Source organism: Akebia trifoliata, chromosome 5 (assembly GCF_017979445.1).
Source record: "Akebia trifoliata isolate Shusen 1 chromosome 5, ASM1797944v1, whole genome shotgun sequence".
In the NCBI taxonomy this organism is placed as follows: domain Eukaryota; kingdom Viridiplantae; phylum Streptophyta; class Magnoliopsida; order Ranunculales; family Lardizabalaceae; genus Akebia; species Akebia trifoliata.
Genome location: NC_141379.1, coordinates 8,605,385 through 8,627,987, shown reverse-complemented (window position 1 = coordinate 8,627,987; position 22,603 = coordinate 8,605,385). Strand labels below are relative to the sequence as shown.

General features: G+C 35.2%; 1 protein-coding gene across 1 annotated transcript; it reads right to left on the bottom strand.

Moving 5' to 3' along the window:
• Positions 1-1,077: 1,077 nt before the first annotated feature.
• Positions 1,078-12,910, bottom strand: GAUT11 (galacturonosyltransferase 11). The gene is made up of 2 exons (XM_086442685.1): positions 12,269-12,910; positions 1,078-2,838 (listed from the first exon to the last, which is right to left on the bottom strand). Exons 1-2 carry the CDS (start codon positions 12,407-12,409, stop codon positions 1,384-1,386), a joined length of 1,596 nt encoding a protein of 531 aa, XP_086298811.1. The 5' UTR covers positions 12,410-12,910; the 3' UTR covers positions 1,078-1,383.
• Between the last annotated feature and the right edge of the window lie 9,693 nt (positions 12,911-22,603).

Genomic DNA, 22,603 nt, shown 5'->3' with positions numbered 1-22,603 from the left:
TTTGCCAACCCTGTGAAGGCGAGGAAATGAATCAGGTAATTTGATCTCAAGATTACCACACTTAAGTGAAAAGAGAATGAATCATTTTTTGTCTCTTAGATTTTCATTGAGCTTCTAAGGATGATCAAGGACGGTGGGAATGCAGTCGTGATAGAACATTCTCAATTAGATCTTTGAGGGAAAAGAACACACTCCAAAAATGAACATTTCAGTATAGAAATTCTTGTACGTTTGGTGTATCTTTTTGAATAGTTCAAAGAGGTTTTCTTCGAAGACTGTTGCACATGAAGCTATCCTACTATGGTTTGTATCAGACAGACAATCTGAACCTCCTCTTTTGAGTTTACTTAGGGTATGTTTGATTGTACATGGAAAATAGGGTGAAAAATCAATTTCCAAGGAAAATGATATTTTCAAGTGTTTGATTGCACATGGAAATGGAAATTCATTTTCCACCCCATTTAAAAAATCCACTAAATCATGAATTTCACTTTCCCACTCATATGGGTGGGAAAATGAAATCCATCCATATTTTCCATCATCAATTCTTCCATACCACCACCACTATTACGTTAACATCGCCGTCGTCGTCATCGTCATCGCCATCATCACCATCGCCGTCCCCCGTCGGTTCCATCTCCGACTACCTTCTCTCTCTCTTTTCTTCTTTTTCTTCTTCTCCTTCTCCATCTCTAACCTCCTCCGCCACCACCACTACCACCACGTTCTCCCCCCATCTTCCTCACTTACCTCCATCGTCGTCTCCTCCACTGTCGCCATCGTCATTGTCGCGGCCTCCACCGTCGCCACATCCTTCCCCCTCCCTCTTCCTCGTCATCTTCTTCTTCCTCTCCCTCTCCTCTCATCTTCTTCCTCATTCTCCTCTTTTTTTTTTTTTCTCATATTTTTTTCATGATTTTATCCAAGTGAAATCAAACAATGGAATTTGATTTTCCAACCCTACCTATTTTCCACGACTAATTTTCCATGGATTTCAAATTCCATGGAAAGTGACTTTCCATGCAATCAAACATACCCTTAATAAAATTCACTTAACCTATTAAAAAAAAACCAACACAAAGGTGCAGTAGTTGAATTACACCAATTTTTGGAATCAAATACATTGTAATCCAACATAACAGATATATTATTACAAAATTTGCTATATAACAAAGAATCCTACACCCTCCCCATCAGATAAAAATGAATCCCCCCACCCTAAGACCTAGATTCTTTTGCTTTCTGATGTTTGAGATTTTTCCCCTCTCAAAATAAATTAAAATGAAAAAAAAAATCCACTGTTTTGCCTCTGAATGTGATATCAATCGGGCATTCAAAACCTAATGAAAGATTGCATCAATATAATCCAAAGAGCATTCATTCTCAACTTGAGACACAATCTTGCATGTATGGGTGTGTCTGATTTACATACCTTTCCCATAGAGGTTTATATCTGCTGATAGCCAACTTTAGCCATGGCTTCATGTTCCCATTAAAGTGAACAACAGCGGCACTTTCAATGAGACGATTGTCAATGTTCAAGTCATACCCCAACCCTAACACGTGCCATCTCCGATCGAGTGGCTCGGTCAACCCATAAAATGTCAGAAGGCCAGGCGGAAGGGTCCCGAGCTTCCAGAGTGTCCGATCACCGTTTTGTTCCTGCCAGTAATGATATCGTGCAGTCACATTAGCTTTCTTCCAAGCAATCAGATCAAAGACATTCATCCCGAATGCCCATCCACATGCCTGCGGGTCAAATTTTGAGCTGATGATTGGGTTAGAAAAATTTAAGTATTTGTAGTAACGATGGAATGACTCGAGACAAGTTTCCACCGCTCCATTCACGCTTCCATGCAAATCCAATGAGAATAGAGGGGTTAGATCCTTCTGAACAACAACATCGTCATCTAGAAAGACTACCTTCTCCAACAATGGGTATATTTCCGGGATGTAAAACCGCAAATGGTTTAGCAAAGATAGGTACTTTGGGTTCCGAAATTTCACTTCGACTTTTGGATCTTGAGACACCCCAAAATAGTAAGCCCGGGTCTCTGGGTTGAGGAGCCGTTTCATCACAGGAGAGTAGGTGGCATTCAACCAAGAGAATTCTTCTAAATTCTGGACCTCAATAGTTGAACCTTTGAAGTCGTATCCAATAAACCATGCCTGCATAGCTCCATAACTGATTCCATCTGTGACGATGTGGAAGACAAGTTGCTTCGGGTGGTCGGCATTAGAGATAGTAGAGTTCACAACAGCCGAGGTCGCCAATACATTATCCGAGAATATGCAGAAGTGGTAAAGATTGTTGTCCACAAGTCGAGGGGAGTTCCTCTTCTCGTTTGCAACCTCACGTAAGATAGGATTTTTAAGCCAATCAGCTGTGAGCTTGATGTTAAGGCAGTGAAGGCTCTTGGGTAGTGCCTCAGAAGCCAATTGTCCAAAAGCTGTACTCTGCACTGTTGCGACATTTGCACGCTCTTCGAGAGCTTGGATGTGTGACTTCATCGTCATGATTGTGGTCGCAATATCATAATGGGCATCTAGTGCTTTGTAGATCAACAATGTTAGGCCTTTAACTAAGGGCTGTGCTTCCTCTAGTGTGATGGGTTTTCCTCTCATGGCAGCTTTTGAGAGCAAGAGCTGGCAACTCCTGATTTTCGAGCTGAGCTCCCATGCGAGCTGAAGGTTATTGTGCTCTTTTGCAATAATCACATAGGCCTTGGCCAGTGTCATTTGGTCACCTAATTGCCTGGCCAATGATGTCACACTTGATGTTTCTTCTGTAAAATTCGAACCCTCATGGTGAATACGTCTGGTCCTCGCGCTCTTGTCCTGGGAATGGGAGCAAATAAAGATCTCCACATAAGTTTGACTAGAAAATAAAGAAGGTGGTATTGAAATGTTTATCACATTAAAACACATCACTATGAAAATAGCAATAATACAAAAAAAGAAAAAGAAAATGTAAAGCCCAAAGAACCGTGCAATTTAATTTTTAAAGAAAAAATAAGAGATTAATTGATGTTTTATTAGAAGGATTAAAAAAGAAAAGTATTTATCCTTCTCTTCAGCATTATGTTGTTGGTAACATATATTGTTTCTGTTCTTTACTTTAACATGTAGCTGGTCTACATATCTCTGACCTCTCACACCACCCTAGTTCTCTTCTATGCATGATTCGTATGCACTTCCACTTGACTTCCGTCTCCTTAATTCCAAGTCGATTGTTTCTTTCATGCAATCCATTCAGAACCAACTGGCTGCTATGCCTCACTCACCAGTCAGGTGGGTTTTTTGGTTGGTTCATGTAGGCGTTTTTCTGAGGTACACACATATATAACTGACCTAAAAGGTATCTAGTTGTGTGTTCTGAAATGTACATATTAGAGGAAGGAATATTATTGTTACAGAGGCAGCATACGACTTCGTTACGGCCTTTCAAGGGAGTTGAAGCACTTTTCCTTTATTACGCGGCAGCAAAATATTAAAAAAAGATTTATTAAGCAACTATTAGAGAGCTGCTATTCGCACCCCAACTTTTACGTATCACACCCTAATTTCTTAAATTATTTATCACATCCCAATTAAAGATTAAAACACACCATTCAAACATTACAAAGGTTTGCCTCAAATTAGTATCTCAACATTATAACGCTCATTCAAACTATTGAAGTACTTGCTTATAATTATGATTAGGCTTATGTAAAATCTCAAACCCAAAAAATAGAAATCTTGCAAAAAAAAAAAAAAGAGAGCTTCTATTGGCACCCCAACTTTTACTTATTCTCCACACATCTTACCACTTAGCTAAGTTGGCACTTCATGTTTCATGCCATATTCTGGATATCTCTGTGTACCTAAAACAAAATACGACCCACAATACCAGCTCTGGTCGATAAGGTATGGTCACAAAATTCAACACCAAAAATGCCAAGCTGACATTGAAAGATCAGAAAAGAAAAAAAAAAAAAGAACAAGAAGATAAAACACAAACAACAAGACCATTGAGGTCACAGTTAAAAGGTTTTCATTTTACAGTCGCAGGTTAATCCAACTTAGCTACCAAAAGAGCGAATGATGGATAGAAAAGCAACAGAGACTTGTGATTCCATACAGAAAAGAGATCCTCTCTAGTTAACAGATTGACCAGAGTGCCAGTATGAAGAGGCTTGTGATTACATGAAGCACAGACTTCCTCTAGTCAACACATTCACCATAAAGTTTACCAGTAATATGTATTTAAACCAAACCATCAAGACACTAATCTGAGTAGGGAGGCATTCAGATCTCCATATGCTCATTAACTCATTTATAACCTGAGTGAACCACCTACTACAATTAAAATGCATCTAGCAGCAGCTATAAAAACAAAAATTTACCTCCTAAAAGTCCTCTGGTCCCAATTGGAACTGTGTAGAAGAAAATTAAGAACTTTACATCTCCATGTTCATTATGAGGCAGCCTAAACGGAAGAAAAAAAAATCAATTTTACCCTTTTCATTTCCTAACCGACTACATAGCATAGTACAACTGTGGAATGGCCTAATAGAGATGATCCTATTACTTCATCACACCAACCACCAGCCATCAATTAAAACCCTATTTCTCTCCTCTTTCACCTTCAACAAAAAATGTCTAACTAGAACCCTTACCTAGCTAAGTTCACACTCAAATGTCCCAAGGCAATAAAATTTTAGGAAACACCACCAGTAGAAAACTTGGGCCAATGTAAGGTTTGAACAAGGACTTGGGGTCTTTTAAGGGTTTGAATGTGGAAGCAGTGATCGAGTTTCTGTTCGTATTTGTTTGCCCTACTTATAGATGAAGTAATTACTTATTTACAAGAATATGTACCTTGATGTATGTTATATGTTATTTGTGGATGATGCAGTATTAGTTGATGAGACTGAAGGAGTAACATATGGAGTTGTTTCGAGTCCAAGGGCTATAGGATAAGTAGAACCAAGAACATGTATGTGGATTGAAATTTGATACTGACACGGAAGAGGAATAATGCAAAGAAAAAAGGGTCTATAAATACTCTGAAGTGGCCATTTTTGTTATCTCGGGTCTATTATATGTAAGGATGGAGAGATTGAGGAAGATACTGCCCACATAATCAGAATTGAATGTGAAGTGGAGATGCATTTCTAGAGGACTATGTGACAGACTCGTACAAATCAAATTAAGATGTAAATTTATAAGACTAGCTATGCTTTAAGGAGCTGAATGTTGGGTAGTCATGAAGCATCATAGTAATAAATTGAGTGTAGTAGAGATGAGGATGTTGCAATGGATGAGTGAAAAGACTAGAAAACATAAAATTATAAATGAATGCATTCGAGAAAATGTACAAGTAGCTTCAATAGGCAATAAAATAAGAGAAAGTCAATCGGGCATGTATAACAAAGGTCGATTACAGCCCAATTAGAAGAAATATCAAGTTATAGATTTTGAAAAGATCCAAAAGAACATGTATTGAGATAGTGGAAGTGGAGATGAACACATTTTCAATGATAGACATGTGGCTTTGGACAAAGTGGAATGGAGGAACAAGATTCATTTAACCAACTCCAAATCCTTGGGATAAGGCTTTGATGATGGCTTGGGCCTAACAGAGAGTCCAAAGGAATATTCAAGTTGTAGGTTTTGAGAAGACCCAAAAGAACATGGATTGAGAAGTGAAAGCGGATATGAACATATTTTCAATGACAAAGACGTGCCTTTGGACAAAGTGGAATCGAGGAACAAGATTCTTTTAGCTGACCCCAAATCCTTTGGAGAGGCTATGATGATGGGATGGGAAATAGGGAGTAGAATTGGGGTTTATGGTGGAAAGGTTTTGAGCAAGTTAGGGATGAACGGACAAATGATATGGGGCAATTTCTGTCACCTGGAAGGGGTTGAAAGACTAAGGTTTTTTAGCATTTTATGGATGGGTTAGGTAGAGAAAGATAAAGAAGCATAGGTGATAAAAAATTTAGTTGTAGGGAGACCAATGATGCCAGAATAGAATAGGATCATAAAATCGTAAATTGGATTCAAAAAGAAATTCCTAATACACTGAGGAAAAACATGAACAATTTCCAAAAAAATCAGAATATGCCTAAATCTTCCATATGTATATAGTACTTTTTTCATATTCTAAATAGTGGATTGCAATATGAAAAATTCATCAATCATTTCCTTAATAGAATCTGCCAACTCAACAACACCACCAAAACCATTGTTATATGGTCAGGAAGCTTCCAGATTTTGCTATGATATGATACCAAAAATTGATGCGGAGTAATACGCCTGGTTGCCTATTCCACCAAATTAAGCATGGGCATCTCAGTTTGGGTTGAGTAAATTGGACTTCCAATATTTCAGGTATTGGACATACACACAGACACACACACAAAAAAGAAGATGAAGAACTATCAAAGGAAAGATGATTCATGTGCCTCCTTTCCTAGAAGAGGTTGTGGGTTCAAATCTTGACTAATCCAAACCTAAAATCCGATTTTATAATATTCCTGGATTCATCTTACTGTAAAACTTTCCAACATCCAATTTCACACCTTAACCCACCTATCATTTTTTTTATTTATCAGTAACCCACCTATCATAATAATTGTGATATGTTTGGCCAGGGTTATCGATCTTGGAGCATCCCAAACAACTCCATTTAAAACATTGAGATGAGCTTTGGTGTATATATACATGTGCCTACATGGAATAGGTGTCTAATCACCATTCATAAGAGCATACACACCATTTTTTATGGTTTTTGGCCCTAACAAGTATAGTGGTGTTTGTTCCAATTGATGGTTATTTGACTGTTGAAATACCACTCCTAAGTTAAAACTTGGGCATGTTTTTCACGTATGCACCATCTTTGATTTCTTGTATCATGGAATGATTTGGAGATAAGCATGGATATCACTTGGCAGAGGGTTTCAATTTTTTTTTTAACTTGGCCCAAGCAAGTATAGTGGTGTTTGTTCCAATTGATGGTTATTTGACTGTTGAAATACCACTCCTAAGTTAAAACTTGGGCATGTTTTTCACATATGCACCATCTTTGATTTCTTGTATCATGGACTGATTTGGAGATCTGGTAACCAAATTTGTAAAAGCATGGATATCACTTGGCAAAGGGTTTCAAATTTTTTTTAACTTCCTTGTCCACTGGTAGCTTTCATCAAATAAAATTAATTGAGTCTTTGAATGGCGCCTTCAAACTGAAGACACCTTCTAGGAAAACTGTCAAAGGGCCCACATGACTAGGATCAAGATTGCACACCCCTAAGGGACACCAAATGAAACAAGGATGAGCCTCATGAGGATGTCTGCATCACATCAGGTTAGCATAGTGATCACGCCGAAGGAGCAGCCAACAAAAGAGGACTACAGGCTGCTGTCAAAGCCGCACCTGTCGCATACAAAAGCGACCTAGATGTTTGATTTGCAGATGGATCAAGCTACAATCTTGACAATGGAAGCTCTACAAGAAGAACGTCAAATGAAGAAGATATCCTCCGATACTTGGTCAGCTACACCAATCTATAAATAACTGGTCCAAAGGAGGAAAACGGGTCTCTTCCATTATGGGACTCTAGACTAGGTGGGAGCTAGAGTCAATAGGAATAATTTAACTTCACCACATGACCAAAACCTATTCTACCTAAAGGATTATTTTATGAAGAAAAAGGTATTATTAGAATGAAAGAAAACGAGGTCGATGCGCATACCTATAATAGAGCAATATACAAAAATTTCAAAGAAAAATAACAAAGCAACCAGCAAAGAGAATACATAAAGTATCTTAATGTTGCTTGAACACATGAGATCCCACCTGAATATGAAGTCATCAAAGAAAAAAACACTTTAACTCGCCGAAGGCCCCATTAAACAAAAAGCCTAAAATGCTAATGATTCATTTTATGAGGATTCTATGGACTTTTACTCCTATTGGAAATTTTGGGCAATATGGAGGGAGAAGAACAACCACATTAGAAGCTACCAACTCAACAACACCACAAAAACCATTGTTATACACTCGAAAAGTTTTCGATTCATGAACATTTATTCATTATAGGCGGACTAACAAAGATAATCGTAAGCTTATCTTGATTTCACTTGAAACAGTACCTTCTTCACCTGGACTCCTAAGGAGGGTGTCAAGGATATAAGAGATTAAGAACAACCTCATTAGAAGATACCAACTCAACAACACCACAAAAACCATTGTTATACACTAGTCAAGTTTCCGATTCATCAACATTTGTTCATTATAAGCGGAGTAACAAAGATAGTAGTAAGCTTATCTTGATTTCACTTGAAATAATACCTTCGTCACCTTGACTCCTAAGGAGGGCGTCAAGGAAAAGACTATATGCCTATTAGTTTGATTGTAGTTAACTATACACAAAATGATTGTTAAGGTCGGTTTTGGAACAACATTTGGGGATGATTTTAGCTTCTTTCCCCAAAAAGAACTTTTGGGATTCAAATTGTCCTTTGGTGGACACTCGGCTTCCAACATCCCGCAAAAGTCAGAAGCAACAAAAGAGAAGTGGAAGTGTCCTAGACCCGCTTTTAGCCTATGGTTTTTGTGGGAAATTTAGATGAGATGAAAATAATATTTTTTTATGAAAATGTCTATAATTTTCAAATTAATGACTAAAATATGCTGAAAATGCTTTTAGGGTTTAAGTGAATGACCAAAAAGTTCAAAGAAGCTATTTTTCAGCATATGCCCTTACCTTTTGGCAAAACTTCTAGATCCCAAAAAAGAACTTCCTAGAAAATAACACCAAATAATCAATGTCGAAATTATTGCATTAGTGCTTCAAAATTCAAACAGAAGTGAATTTATAGAAGCCTTTTGGTTGAAAGAAAAGCAGATAAAATGTGATATAAGATTCTTGCTTCAAGGCTTAGAATAGTGATGAGTTCACGATCTCTTAATCTCTTCCACCAATAATGTTGTCACACATAAGAGGTAAATTCCTAATCAATTGCTAATTGGTAAGGAGTGTATTAATTTTAGAGCTAGATCTAAGGTTCCAAGGGTTGTTCGTAAGATTAATTTAGAGAAAGCTTACGACCATGTAAACTTAGGATTCTTAGATTTCATGATGGGAAGGATCAGCTTTGGGTCTAAATGGAGTAAATGGTTTTGATTCAACATAACTTTGGGCAAGAGCAAGGAGCTTTCATCAAAGGACGACAAACTTTGGATAGGGTTCTAATTGCAAAAGAATGTATTGATTCAAAACTCAAAGAAGGTCGCCCAGGTCTTGTGTGCAACGTGGATATTGAGAAGGCACATTATCATGTTAATTGGAAATTTTTGTTGTACCTTCTGCATCGTATGGGTTTAGGGGAGAAATGAATATGTTGGATTCAAAAGTGTATCTCGTCTGCCTCCTCAATATTGGTTAACAGGAATGTTATGGATTTCTTCAAGAGTTCTAGAGATCTTCACAAAGGAGACTTTCTATCCCCGTTCTTGTTTAACCTGGTGGCAAAAGCTCTAAAGAGAATGTTCTTGAGGGCCAAAAGTTTGGGAAAGTTGAAGGGTTTTGGTGTGGACGAGAACGACCCAAAAATTTCTCATCTCCAATATGCATAGGATACCTTGGTGTTTCTTGATGCATCTCCTGATCAGGAGTGTCTCTTTACTAGTCTTCTGAGTTGGTTCAAGGTTGTCTCTGGTTTTCCGGTCAACTTGGGGAAGAGTAGGATTTCCAGAGTTGGTCAGGTTCCTGATATTCAAGCCTGGGCATATTTTTTGGGATGTCAGGAGGGTGTTTTGCCGTCTTCTTACCTTGGCCTCCTTCTTGGAGCTACTTATAGGTCTATTAGAAGCTGGGATCAAGTCCTAGAAAGAGTCAAAAGACAATTGAGTTCCTGGAAAGCAAGACACCTCTCCAAAGGAGAGAAGCTAACTCTGATCGAAAGTACTCTCGCCCATATTCCAATTCATTTATTGTCTTTGTTCAGAATGCCTAGAAAAATTGAAGATCAAATTGAAAGACAGATTAGAAAGTCCCTTTGGAATGATAGGGTGGGAATTGGAAATTTCATCTAGTTAATTGGAAATTTGTTTGTCACCCAAAAAAGGTTGGGGGGCTTGGAATCAGAAGGTTAAGGCAGAAAAATCAGGCTCTTCTAGGGAAGTGTTTGCGGAGGTTTGGGGTGGAAAAGGATGGACTTTGGAGAAAGATTATAAAGGCTAAGTATAGATAGGAGCCTACGGGTTGGAGTATAGTGGTGAGTAATAAGCCCTATGGGTGTGGAGTGTGGAAAGACATTCAGAAAGTAGCCCCTCTGTTTGAGAAGTTTATTAGGTTCAAGGTGGGAGTGAGAAGGTACAATTTTGGGAAGACTAGTGGTGTGGTGATTCTCCTCTCCAAGTTAGCTTTCCTAGTCTCTATGTCATGTCCACGGAGAAAATGATGTTTGTCTCTTCCTTTCTGTTGCAAATGGGTCAAGAAGTATCTTGGGACCTCGGCTTCAAAAGAAACTTTAACGACTGGGAGATTCCAATGGTTTCATCCTAGCTTAGCCTGTTGTCTTCTCCCGACTCTCCCTCCTTTCTTGCGAAGAATTCCTAGATATGGGTTGGTAACTCCAACGGAAGCTTCAGTGTGAAATCTTTCTTTTCCCACATTGGCAGTTGTTAGGGCATTCCTTTTCTTGTTGCTGCGGTTTGGCCTTTTTTTTTCCTTCAAAGATTTTTTTTTCTTGTGACTAGTAGCCTTGGATAAGCTTTTAACCCATGATCATCTTAGAGCAAGGGGTGTGGTCCTCGTGGAGTTTTGTCCTCTTTGCAAGTCCAATGGGGAGTCTGTTAACTACCTTCTCCTTCATTATGGGGTGGCTTGTTAGGTTTTGTCCCATTTCCTTTCCTTTCTTTGTTCAACTTTTCTTAGTGTGCCCCTACCTCAATCTGTTTGTTACTTGATTGTTGGAGGTCCGCAACCTTTATTGGGAGGAAGAGAAACCTTTGGAACTTTATTCCCCAACTATTTGTTGGGAAAAAGAAAAAAATTGGTGAATCTTTGAAGGGAATGAGCTGTCTCTTCAAGAAATCATTTTTAGCATTGTGGATTTGTTGCTTTACTAGTGTAAGCAATTTCAGGAGTTTAGGCGGTTCTGGTTCGAAGACTTTTTGTTTAGGGTGGAGTTGATTTGTAGTGGGTGATTCCCTTTTGAGGTTTGTCTGTGTTTTTGTTGTTTCTTTCTGTTTTCTTGTTTCTTTTGCTCGCTATATTTTTCCTCTCATGGAACCTTGTCCTCTTTTCAATAAAATTTTAGTTATAAAAAAAAAATGGGGACCATCTCTCCCTTGGTCCCATTATATTGGTGGAGGCTTTCAGTAAGTTGATCAGGAGATACCAAAAGGAGTATGATTGAAAGATTTTTCCTGAGAGGGGCAGGGGCTGATCTATTTATCACCCACTTTCTGTTTGTTAACAATTATTTATTCTTTGTGGGGATTCTCACAGTCAATTGAGGTACTTGTGTGTGCTTAGGGGTCCCTCTCTCCAAGAGTCAAGTCTCCAGGTTGGAAGGGAAATAAATGGTAATTATTTGAGACCTTTGCTTCTCAATGTGGAACTCATGAGCTTAGGACATATACATGGCTCCAAAATCAACATCATAATATCTGCACTAAACACAATCCTTTCAAACTTATCTACAGTAAGGTGAAGATAAGTCTTCCACCTACCGTTCAAGATCTCCAATAAAGCAGTCTTACTTGATTCATTTGCCTCTAAGACTGATGTAACCAATGTCACAAGGGAACAAAATCTAAAAACTTGAAGAGCTTAAGAGTTAAGAACGCATCAAACAGAGATTGTGGATGGTCAAAATAAACTTCGACAAAGTCATGCATCAGTTCAAATCAGATCAGTTGTTCAAATTTTTGGGCTCTATGACTGCATTAGATACACTAAAAATATAAAATATGTAGCTCCAAATACATCAAATCAATCACCTTTCCAGTTCCATATCATTCATCATACAAATCCAATCATAGATATAAAAATGGGCAATTAAGCAGTCGCCAATAAAATAGGAATAGAAATTCCTATAAACTCAAATCAGATTATTTATACAGATATTTTAACTGCCCTAATTCCAAATAATTGATGGGATTTCATGCAATATTACTCAGATTTATCAAATTAGAAACAATTCCAATTCCACAAAACCATTACAAATCAAACCAAAACAAAACCAAATGAAATTGCAACTAAATTACCAGTACAGGCTGCTCAATCTGGTCATGATGATTATGATGGACGACAAACAGAGCTAAAGCTGCAACAGAGAACAATCCCAGAAGTCCCCAGATCCAATAAGAAAACCTCCTTCGAACCGGACGTCCCGTTCGTCTCCGCATCTTTGACAGATTCCTTCAACGATTCACAACCAAATCAAGAATTCAAACCCACCCATATCTCAATTAAGATCGAGAAGACCTTGAAATGGATTTTCTCACCATCTCAACTTCTTTCGATTCCTTGGGTTTTTCTCTTTTGATCTCTATATATGAAGTATGAACCCCTCCAACCTATGTATTAAGTAAGACAACTGGTTTGAACTATATACTTAGCAGATTCAAGAAATGGGTTCAATGGATTGAGGTGAAGAAATCTAAGATGTAGTGAAGAGAGAGAGAGAGTGAGAAGGAGAAAGAATGCCAGAGAAAATCTCTGTTTTTTTCTGCTTAAAACAGGTGAAGAGAGTAGAAGATTGATAGAGGCTTTGAGTTTGAGATGCTCTCCTTATTAATGACAGGTTTTAGAAGAAAGAGACTTGGCATTTGGAAAGGTTGAAATTTAATTGGGGCAAATACACAAAGAAAGGAGACCTGAAGCCTGAAGGCCTGCACATGAAACCATGTGCCTCTTCTTCTATAAATAAAGGGTTCTGATATTACCACACCATTTAAGCTATAACTACACCGACATTTATGAATTTATGATATAAGGATTACACACCATTAAATTGGATAATAACGTCATAAATGAAGCTAATTATTTTTTTTAAGAGAGATTCACTGGGGCTATGTTGCAATTTTATTACAAAAACTCCCCGACTCTATCAAGTCTGTTACTCGGACAAACCTTACTTTATGAATCGTGCTACCATGACTAAGTTCGTAAGATTTCAAATCTTACTAAGAGTCGTTGAGCACACATGGATTATCAAATTAGTAATCTAACAAACGTATACTTGTAGATTTCATAGAAAAAAATCAGATTCAATAGAAAATTTTGAAAAACAAAGACGTTTTTTTAGCTTGATAGTAGGTGTTGAAAATAGATGGTCACTGAATTCCCAAATTAAAATTAAAATTCAACTCTGAAAAAAAAAAAAAATTCAATTTTTTTTTTAAATTCTTAGAATTTTGTCTTTTATAACCTCACTTGCTCGGATCATGCTTTTGGATGCTACAAATTCATTCGATTAGAATCCACTCCGTCATATGTTGAATAATATATTAACCCCATAAATTTGAATTTTATGACGAGGATCCCACTCTTGGATTTGCTCGGTAACAAATTTCATAAAGTGAGGTTTGCTGGACGACAAAGTTCATAAAGTAAGGTTCCCTTGGAGATGTCAGAACTCCATGGGAGTTTTTTTTTAATAAAAATGCTACAGTTGGGTCCACGGGATAAATCTCTCTACTTTTAAAGCATATATTACTCCATTGAATTAATGAATTTTCCTTTTCTGATGACAATGGTATTCGCCCGTAAACCCGACTTATGTTACCTGATTCGTTAGTTCACTCAGTTCGAATTTGATTTTGTGATTTGCCGCTCAAAAATGAATCATGTTCGTAGGGGTAAACAAAAATGAATGCTAATCATGGGCCCAACTAGCAAGAAAGAAAGTCAATTGGCCTCTTGGAGCACCATATATTGCCCAAATCCCCCTAAGTACATGCAATATCCCACAAGTCACACATACCACATAAATCAGGATAAATCCCTATAGGTAGCTAACAAGGGGGCTTGAACTCGAGATCTCTCCCTTTTTAAAAGGAGGCTCTAGTCATATAATTTTTATTTTTTATTTTTTATCAATAAGTCTATTTTTAGTGAGTTCGAGAACTTGGTGCTACCTAGATTCAAACTAATGAATTTATTTTAGAATAACCCTTCAAGTTTTAGTGAAAATTAGAGATATTTATTTGTTTCCATACTAATGATATACGCTTGACTTTTGTATATCATGAGAGACTAACATAAAATAATTGAGATTCCCTCATCTTCAACCTTTCTAGGAAGAAAACTCTTGATTTTTGTCTCCAAAATTTTCTTATCTTCAAATTTTAAGGTAAATTTATTTTATTTTCGTCTTAAATTTAAAAATTCTATCTCCTTCAAACTCAAGAATAAGATGGGGTTTGGGGAGAGGTTTCTCCCAAGAGGTGGAAGATATCATGGATTGAATAGGTCCATGGTGTCAATAAAAAAAAAAAAAAAAATCTCAATAGGTTGAAGACCGTAGAAAAAAAATTCAAGAATTTTCATGTGTTACTCAAAGTCAAGGAGTATGTCATACATTTGAAAATAATATAATTTTTATCAAAAAGTGTTCGAAGTTATGTTTTTTTAAAGTTCTCTCTCACATGTCCATTTTCCTGGCGATCTGTTTTTAAGTTTTTTTTTTTTTTTTCTTGAGTGGTTATGGCTTGTAAAAACAAAGTTGATTTAGACAAACCCCTATTGGCCTTGGTCTTCTCTAAAAGACAAAAATAGAAAATAACTTAAATGCCCTCACATTCAACCTCTAACTTAAAACTCTTGATTTTTCTCTCCAAAACCAATCATATTAACCTTAAGATTCTATATATTCTTCAACCTTCAAACCTCATGGACAACATAAGATTTTGGGTACAACAATCAATGCATTTTTTAAGAGAATGAAGACCATGGATTGGCGATGAAGATGAATAGTTATAAATAATTCACCCTACAAGTTGATTAGTTTGAAGATGCCTATTTTTATAGAGAAAAACTAAGAATTTTTTGCTTAATGCCTCAAGATGAGGACATTTAGAATATTTTCTTATTAGCCTTCTACACTAGTGTAGACATCCCATTTTTGCATCTTCCTAATTCGATAATTCGTCATCCGGTTGTTGTGGATTCTTAATGATGAGTGTAAAGAAGTCGAAGGCTTGTGAGTACTATCCCTAATTTTTCTCGTTTCTAGTCCTCCATCTCCTTGACTTGTTATGACTCAACATAGAACTTTACACACGCTTAGGATCGCCACACTTCATACCTAATTTAGTAAGTACGTATGTTTAGATTTGCTATACATTTCGATAACTTAGGGACAAATAATCACGTTAGAACTAAAATAAACCTCACGCCAAAATTCGTAAAATTTGTAACAATCAACAAAATGACTAAAATACCCCTCATGAATCTCGGCCCTCCGAAAAATCTTGAAAGTACCTTCATTGCATTCAGAATATGATTTCAAGTTTAACATGACCCAAATTAGCGAAAACAAAATGATCGAAACGACCCTCAATGTTTGACTTTGACATAGAGACTTTGACTCTTAGGAAAACGTGATCGAAAATAAATCATCAATGGATTTACGTACATCGAAATCTAAAAAAATTTCACATGAAAAGACGAAAAAGAAATTGAAAATTTTAACCTTAATTAAACAACCAAAGTAAAACAAATTAAACAACAAAAATAAAAAATTTTAACTTCAAAACAAAATATTCAATCGACAAATCAAATTAAAATTAAAAGTCAATCGACTAACGAATTAAAATTAAAATCCAATCGACCAATCAAATTAAATTGAAATCCCATCAACCAATCAAATTGAAATTAAAATTTAATCGACCAATCAAATTAAAGTTAAAATCCAAACGATCAATCAAATTAAAATTAAAATCTAATTGACAAAACCAAAAAATAGCTTGACCAATCAAATCAAAATTAAAAAAATAAAAAATAAATAACCTATCAAATTAAAATTAAAATCAAAATCCAATCGACAAAATCAAAAAATTAACTTGATCAATCGAACCAAAATTAAAATAAAAATAAAATTAGCCTATCAAATTAAAATTGAAAATCAAATTGATCACTAGAGGACTATCGAAGCACGAGTAACATGGGATCACTACCAATATAATTCTACAAGAAACATCCCATAAAATAGAGAAAATCTAGAAAAAAAATTCAGAATAAAAATGTTCTATTAAAGGAGAGAAAATCCGAAAAAAAAAAAATTCAAAATAGAAATTTTATAAGAAACGCCCCATTAAAGGAGACAAAATTTGTGAAAAAAATCAAAATAGAAATTCTAAAAGAAATGTCCTATTGTTTTGGGAAAGAGGAAAATCTAAACCTCTCAAATATGTAATGAAAGAATCTAGGAGGACGTCCCACTCTTTTAAGAATTAGGAGATCTAAAGAAAATTTAGGAAACCTTTCAAATATCCAACATTCTATTCTTTCAAAACTAGAAGTAAAAGAAATTGAAATATATATATAAATGAGAGAGGTCTCTCCACGTTTTAGACACACTCAACATCCGCTAGCTTCTCTCTCAACCACGACTCACCCTCTCTTCCACGTCTATTCTCTCTCAGAATTTTTGTTTGCCTTTTGCTCTCTCTGACCTCTTGGACAGTAAGCAACTGAAAGAAAGAAGAACAACCAGGAAAAAAAATAAGAAAAAAAAAAAGAGGAAGAAGGATAGGATTCGAAGAAATAAAAAAAAAATAGCAGTATCATCGGCCTTTTTTTCTTCTTCCTCAAAGTGCCATTAAAACACAACAACATCGTCTGCACTTTATTCTATTAAACTCTTCAGCATCACCTTCTATGTTGCTTTCAGTCATTCTTTTAGTTGAATGCCTCACAACACAGTTGTTATGTTTTTGTTTCTCTTCTCTCTAGCGCCCCCCTCATAACAACCTCATCAACATTTTCTTCTTTTAATCGACTCACAGTAGTAGCCAACCATTAATTCTTAGTTGCAGCCACATTTATTTTGAAAAATTCGTATTCTCCAATTTTTAATTGGGGAACTCATCATATATTCATAATTTTTTATTTTGAGAAATTTATTTTTTTATTTCTAATTTGATAATTCATCATATATTCATAAATTTCTAATTTCAAATTTAGAAACTTCATAGGTTGCCCATTTATAAATTTCATATTCATAATTTTGTAATTTGAAAATTTTTCACAAATTCTTATTTTTATCTAATTTGGAAAATATATGCCTATGTGGATTTTTAATTAAAAAATGTTACCTCATGAACTTTAGAATATTGGATGAAATTAGGATTTTTTCAAAGTTTTTCCTTTTTCTGCGAACTTCGAGGAATCATTCAAATATTTAGAAAAATTTTGACTGTAAGAGTCTTTTAGTAAATCCGATATAAATTGATGATGATTGGATCCTAGTTTGATTTTAGCTTTTGTATGTTGACCATAGGATAGTTTTGGATTGTAGTAGAGACTGATCATTTTGATTGGGCAGATTCGGTGCTTACCACCTTCTGAAATTCGTAATCTGACCCCTTACCCATTTATCTTATACCGATCTGGATTCAATTCCCAAAAAATCCTCAATTTACCAATCAGACTCATTTTTGCTATTTAGCGAAAGAGGGTCGAGGCGATTTCAACCAGATTGAAACCAAGAACATAAGTTATCTAAGATATTCACCAAAAGGTAAGGAGTGAAAATTTCATTCGTGAATTTCATTGGAATTCAAAAAAGAAAATAAAAGAAAGATCTTAATTACACATTTTTTCCAAAGTTCCATATTCCAATCTTGATTAGTAAAGAAAAATATCATTTAGAGCCCTTTTGAGTTCATGTGTTGGGGGGAAGGGGCATTTGTTTGTTTCACCAAAAAATTGAAAAAAAATAAAAAGTTAAAAGGGTTGCTCAACTATGTTTATGGATGAAGATGCCAACTTAGCAAGTTGGTAAAATCGTGTGGAAAGTGTTCCCACGTCTTAGGTTCAACTCTCTTAGAGCCCAACTTCACGATTACCTTCCAAATAAAAAATGATGTTTATGGCCCGTTACACTTCATATGCAATGTGATTAATCAGTAAATACCATGATGTGTTGAAGGTTGGCTGTTTTAGAGTATTAAATACGAAACATAGCAATAAGGTATACCTATAATACATCAAATTATGTTTTAACATTAGATGAATCTGGTATTAGATCTCACATTGGATATTAGATAAGTCAGAGTAATTAGGATTTTCTCTTATCTTCTAATATAAACTCCCTTAGGATTATTGTAGTTATATTTCAATTATTAATGAATTTTCTGTTTATCATGGTACAGCATAAATGTGTGCAATAACATATCTTTGAGGGGAACGGATCCTTTGTAACACCTTTTCTTGTAGTTATTCTACACTTCACAAAGGATCACATTTTTTTATTAAAAAAAAAATAACATTTTAGATCTCTTGTACTCGTGGTTTAAATTAGATTTGATTGTTTTTTAAACATAATCCAAGACTATGAAAATGGACGGTTATTAAACCTCCAATTTTCAATAGTGTAAATTGAGTGTGGTTGATGTGGCACTCACTTAACCATCTAAAAATGCTACAGGACGCTACAGAAAAAATGATTTACAAAGGATCCACTCCCATCTTTGAGGATTAGACAAGAGGAAGAAAAAAAAAACTAAAACAATTATTAATAATGAATGTTTAAATTTAAAAAATCATTAAATTATTTTTATAGATAGATTTCAATGTATTTTGAAATACTTCACTATCATAAATTGACTTGAATTTAAGAACTTTGAAATGTTCAACTAAGCCATTAACTTAATTATCTTTTTCTTATATAGTTGGTAAACGTCACAATATACTAATTTTTATTAAAATATCATCTTAATAATGACTTCATATACTGTCGAATCATCCAAAATATTATGGGTCGTGCTAAACTGACTCTATAGATACCCCATTTTGCATCCATTTTATTCGACAATTCATTATCTGGTTGCTATGAATTTTTAGTAATGAGCGTAAAAAGGCAATTTAAGAGATCAAGGCTTAAATGAGCCCCCCCCCCCCAAGTTTTTCTTAGTTTCTTCAGTTCCCTCTCAATCTTCATCTGAATTCCCAGAACTCTTCACAGATTACTTCCTCTTTCGATATACTCGACGTAGGAACTATGCACGTTTAGGATCGCTACTACATTTAACTTTGAAAGCCTTGCGACACTAGGAAAACTCGACTTGGGACTTAAAAGTAATCACCTTGGGACCAAATAAGCTTTACGCAAAAATCCAAGAATACGATAAAATTCGAAATACACTTAGAGACCATGCAATGCTAGGAAAATGCAACCTTGAGACTTAAAGATCATCATCTAGAACTAAATGAAGCTTCTCGCAAACATTCAAAAGTCACTACAAAGCTAAAAATCAGATTTCTAAAGCTCTCTTTTATGATGACCATTCACGCCTTAACATTGAATGGTGGCAACTCCTAAACCTACGTAGATGAGATCTAAACACTTGAATCTCACATGTCTACAAAAATATTATTCTTTGAATTATTGAACTATTCAGACTAATTCATGTATTTTAAGTTAAAAAAGAACAAAAGACGATTTTTACAAATTTTTATAAAACTTGGTCTAAATAAATGCTACTATTACTTGTTATATGTTGCAAAGTGTAAATTTGTAAGTTGTGACATGTAACACAAATTGACTTTAAAGTGGCCATGATTCGAAAGTTTGGAGGAATCCACTTTTTTAGGTGATAAATGTCCCTTTTATCTTTAAAAAAAAAATAATGACATGGCTATTTGAGATTACACCTTAATTTTTCAAATTGATGATTTGTCCGTTAACTTTGGTTTTCTTTTATAAACCAAGGAAACTATAACCAATAACTTCAATGCCCTCATTATCACCACCATCACCTTTATCTCCATTAACATCACCAATTTCATCATTACCATATCTACTATCATAACTATCATATTATCGAATTTTTTATTTTTGAATTTTTGAAATGAGAAAAAATACACGTATGAAGCATATGGCACATATTTTCCATTTATTGAAAATTTGGCTGAATTTTATACTAGATATTTGCAATCCAAACTTGAATAGGACCCGAATTTTCTTCTTGTATCAAATTTTTGTCGTATTCTGAATTGCTAAAAAGGTTTTCAATTTTGTGACCTTGACCAAGTGTAGAGACTATATGGGACATGGGACATTCTAATATCCCTCATGTAGCAAGGCCACAAACCCTTCCTTACATTGTTAAGTGATGGGTATTAAGTTGCTGGACTTGGTGCTATTATGGTCAGCTCCTAGAAAACAACTATGGTAGCATCAACCCGAAAACCTTCCATCTTTTATGCCATGGTTTGCTTCCAGACCGGTTTTGGTATATATGACATACGCTTTGAGTTAATTTCAAGACATTGAATAGGATTGGAAATAATTCTACGTGTCTCTCATGCAATTCAAGGATAATTAGATGATCAACTTTTGGAATCTCAATTCATTAATAATAGGATCAATTTTGTGCTTATTCCATGGCTAAGGTGGGTCTTGAGTTAATACATTATAATAGATGATTCGACTCACTTTTTTGGGGTACATTGAGTGAAATTGGAAAGCTTTTTACTCATTGTTTTTGGAGGGACATTAAGTGAAAATTGGAAACTTTTTGTTATTAATTTAAAATGTATATTAAGTCGACTCATCTCTCTTTGGATCATGTGACACACCTTAAATGATGGTTTTTGTGCCTAGGATTTAAATCGAATCAACTCGCAACTTTGTATAATGTGGCAAGCGATAGGCTAGGGATTAATTACATAGCAAATCAATTCATAGTTGCACACCATGTGACACTAATTTCAAGAAATCAGGTTCTTGCAATTATTTTTACACACAACACCTTAGAAAATTCTCAAATCGATCAAAAGAATGAGTGATAAAATGTTGAGAAATTTTAAGTCAAAACTTGCGGATTCGAACCTCTTTTTTAATTAATTTTTGGAACTTCGGTGTAAAATAATGATGATGCGACCACTCTCAAAAAGGATTCTAGACTTTAGTCTTATTTCTTTGACTTAGGAATTTCTTGGATCGTAGTAAAGGCCAAGTTTTTTGTTGGACAGGTTTTGTACCTAACACATTTTGTAGCCTATAACTTGGCCACTACTAGCCCACTATCTCTTACTCGTGGATCGACCCAAATTATTTTTGGAGTCATCTTTGGTTCTTTAACCTATAATTAGGTGGCGACTCCCCATACCTCCCCTCCATTCCAAAAAATAAAAATAAAAATAAAAAATTCCCAAATAACTTTTTTTTTTTATAATAAAAAGACTCAAATACACTCAACTAACGTGGAATGTACATAGAACCATAGATTTTCATTATGTATCTTGAGGAAAAAACTATGCACATTCCACATCAATTGAGTGTATTTGACTGTTTTTTTTTTTTTTTTGTTAGTTTAATATAATTCAAATATTATTCATACGAGTCCTAAAATGACTACAAATGAGGAGTAAGCATAAATGGGCTATTTTATAATTTATAAGAGAAAGATATATATTAATAAAGCAAATATATATTTTGAGATCCCTAGACTCATGGAAAAGGAACACACAGATTGACATAAAATCTCATAAATGTGAAATTTAATGGTTATGATAAATACATATATCAAGAATATATAATAGACCTCTAAGATAAATCCCAATAGTTAGATTTCACATTTGAATAATGTTGAAGTAACCTCAGGGTGGAACCTAATATCGCACTTACTTGACGTGAAAGTGTATGAGAAGCATAGATACTTTTAATCGGGATACGAGTGAAAAAACGTCTATGGTTCCTATCCACTTTCACATCAACAAGTGTGTAGACATAAAAATGTTTATCTTGAACCTTAATACTACATTGTTTGGAGTTGCCACCATTCTTTTTTGGAAATGAGTATGAATAGGCACCCGAATTGATTTTTTGAAAATAATTTTTTTATGATATTTTAGTGACTCTTATATGTTGAAAAAGACAAAGTCTACCTAAGATCTAAGTAAGGAGGTCCGGTTAGAGGATGGGGAAGGTGTTAGGCATCTCATCCTCTCCACCTTGCTTGGCCATTTTATCTTGTAAAAACTTAAGAAAGAAAATACTACAATGCATGAGAATGCATGATAAGAGTGGTGTGGGCATTGGAGTGAAATGTTTCCTTAACAAAAGGTTTTGATTTCAAAATGACATTGAGGACATTCTATGGAAAATAATAACCCACAGTCATATTAAAATTATGAATATGAATGTAGGTTTGAACTTTTAGAGAGACTCCATGATGGAGTTTCCTTGAGGCCACAACCTTGATGCATGTATACATGACTAGAAACTTAGTGTTTCACCCCATCAAAAGGGTTACACATTTCTTCATCATTGTCATGCATAGGTGAATGTGTGCATTGTGTACAATATGATGCATGAAATTAAAGTAAAGAAGGCTTCAACCCCCATCCTTTCGATCAAACCTTAGTTC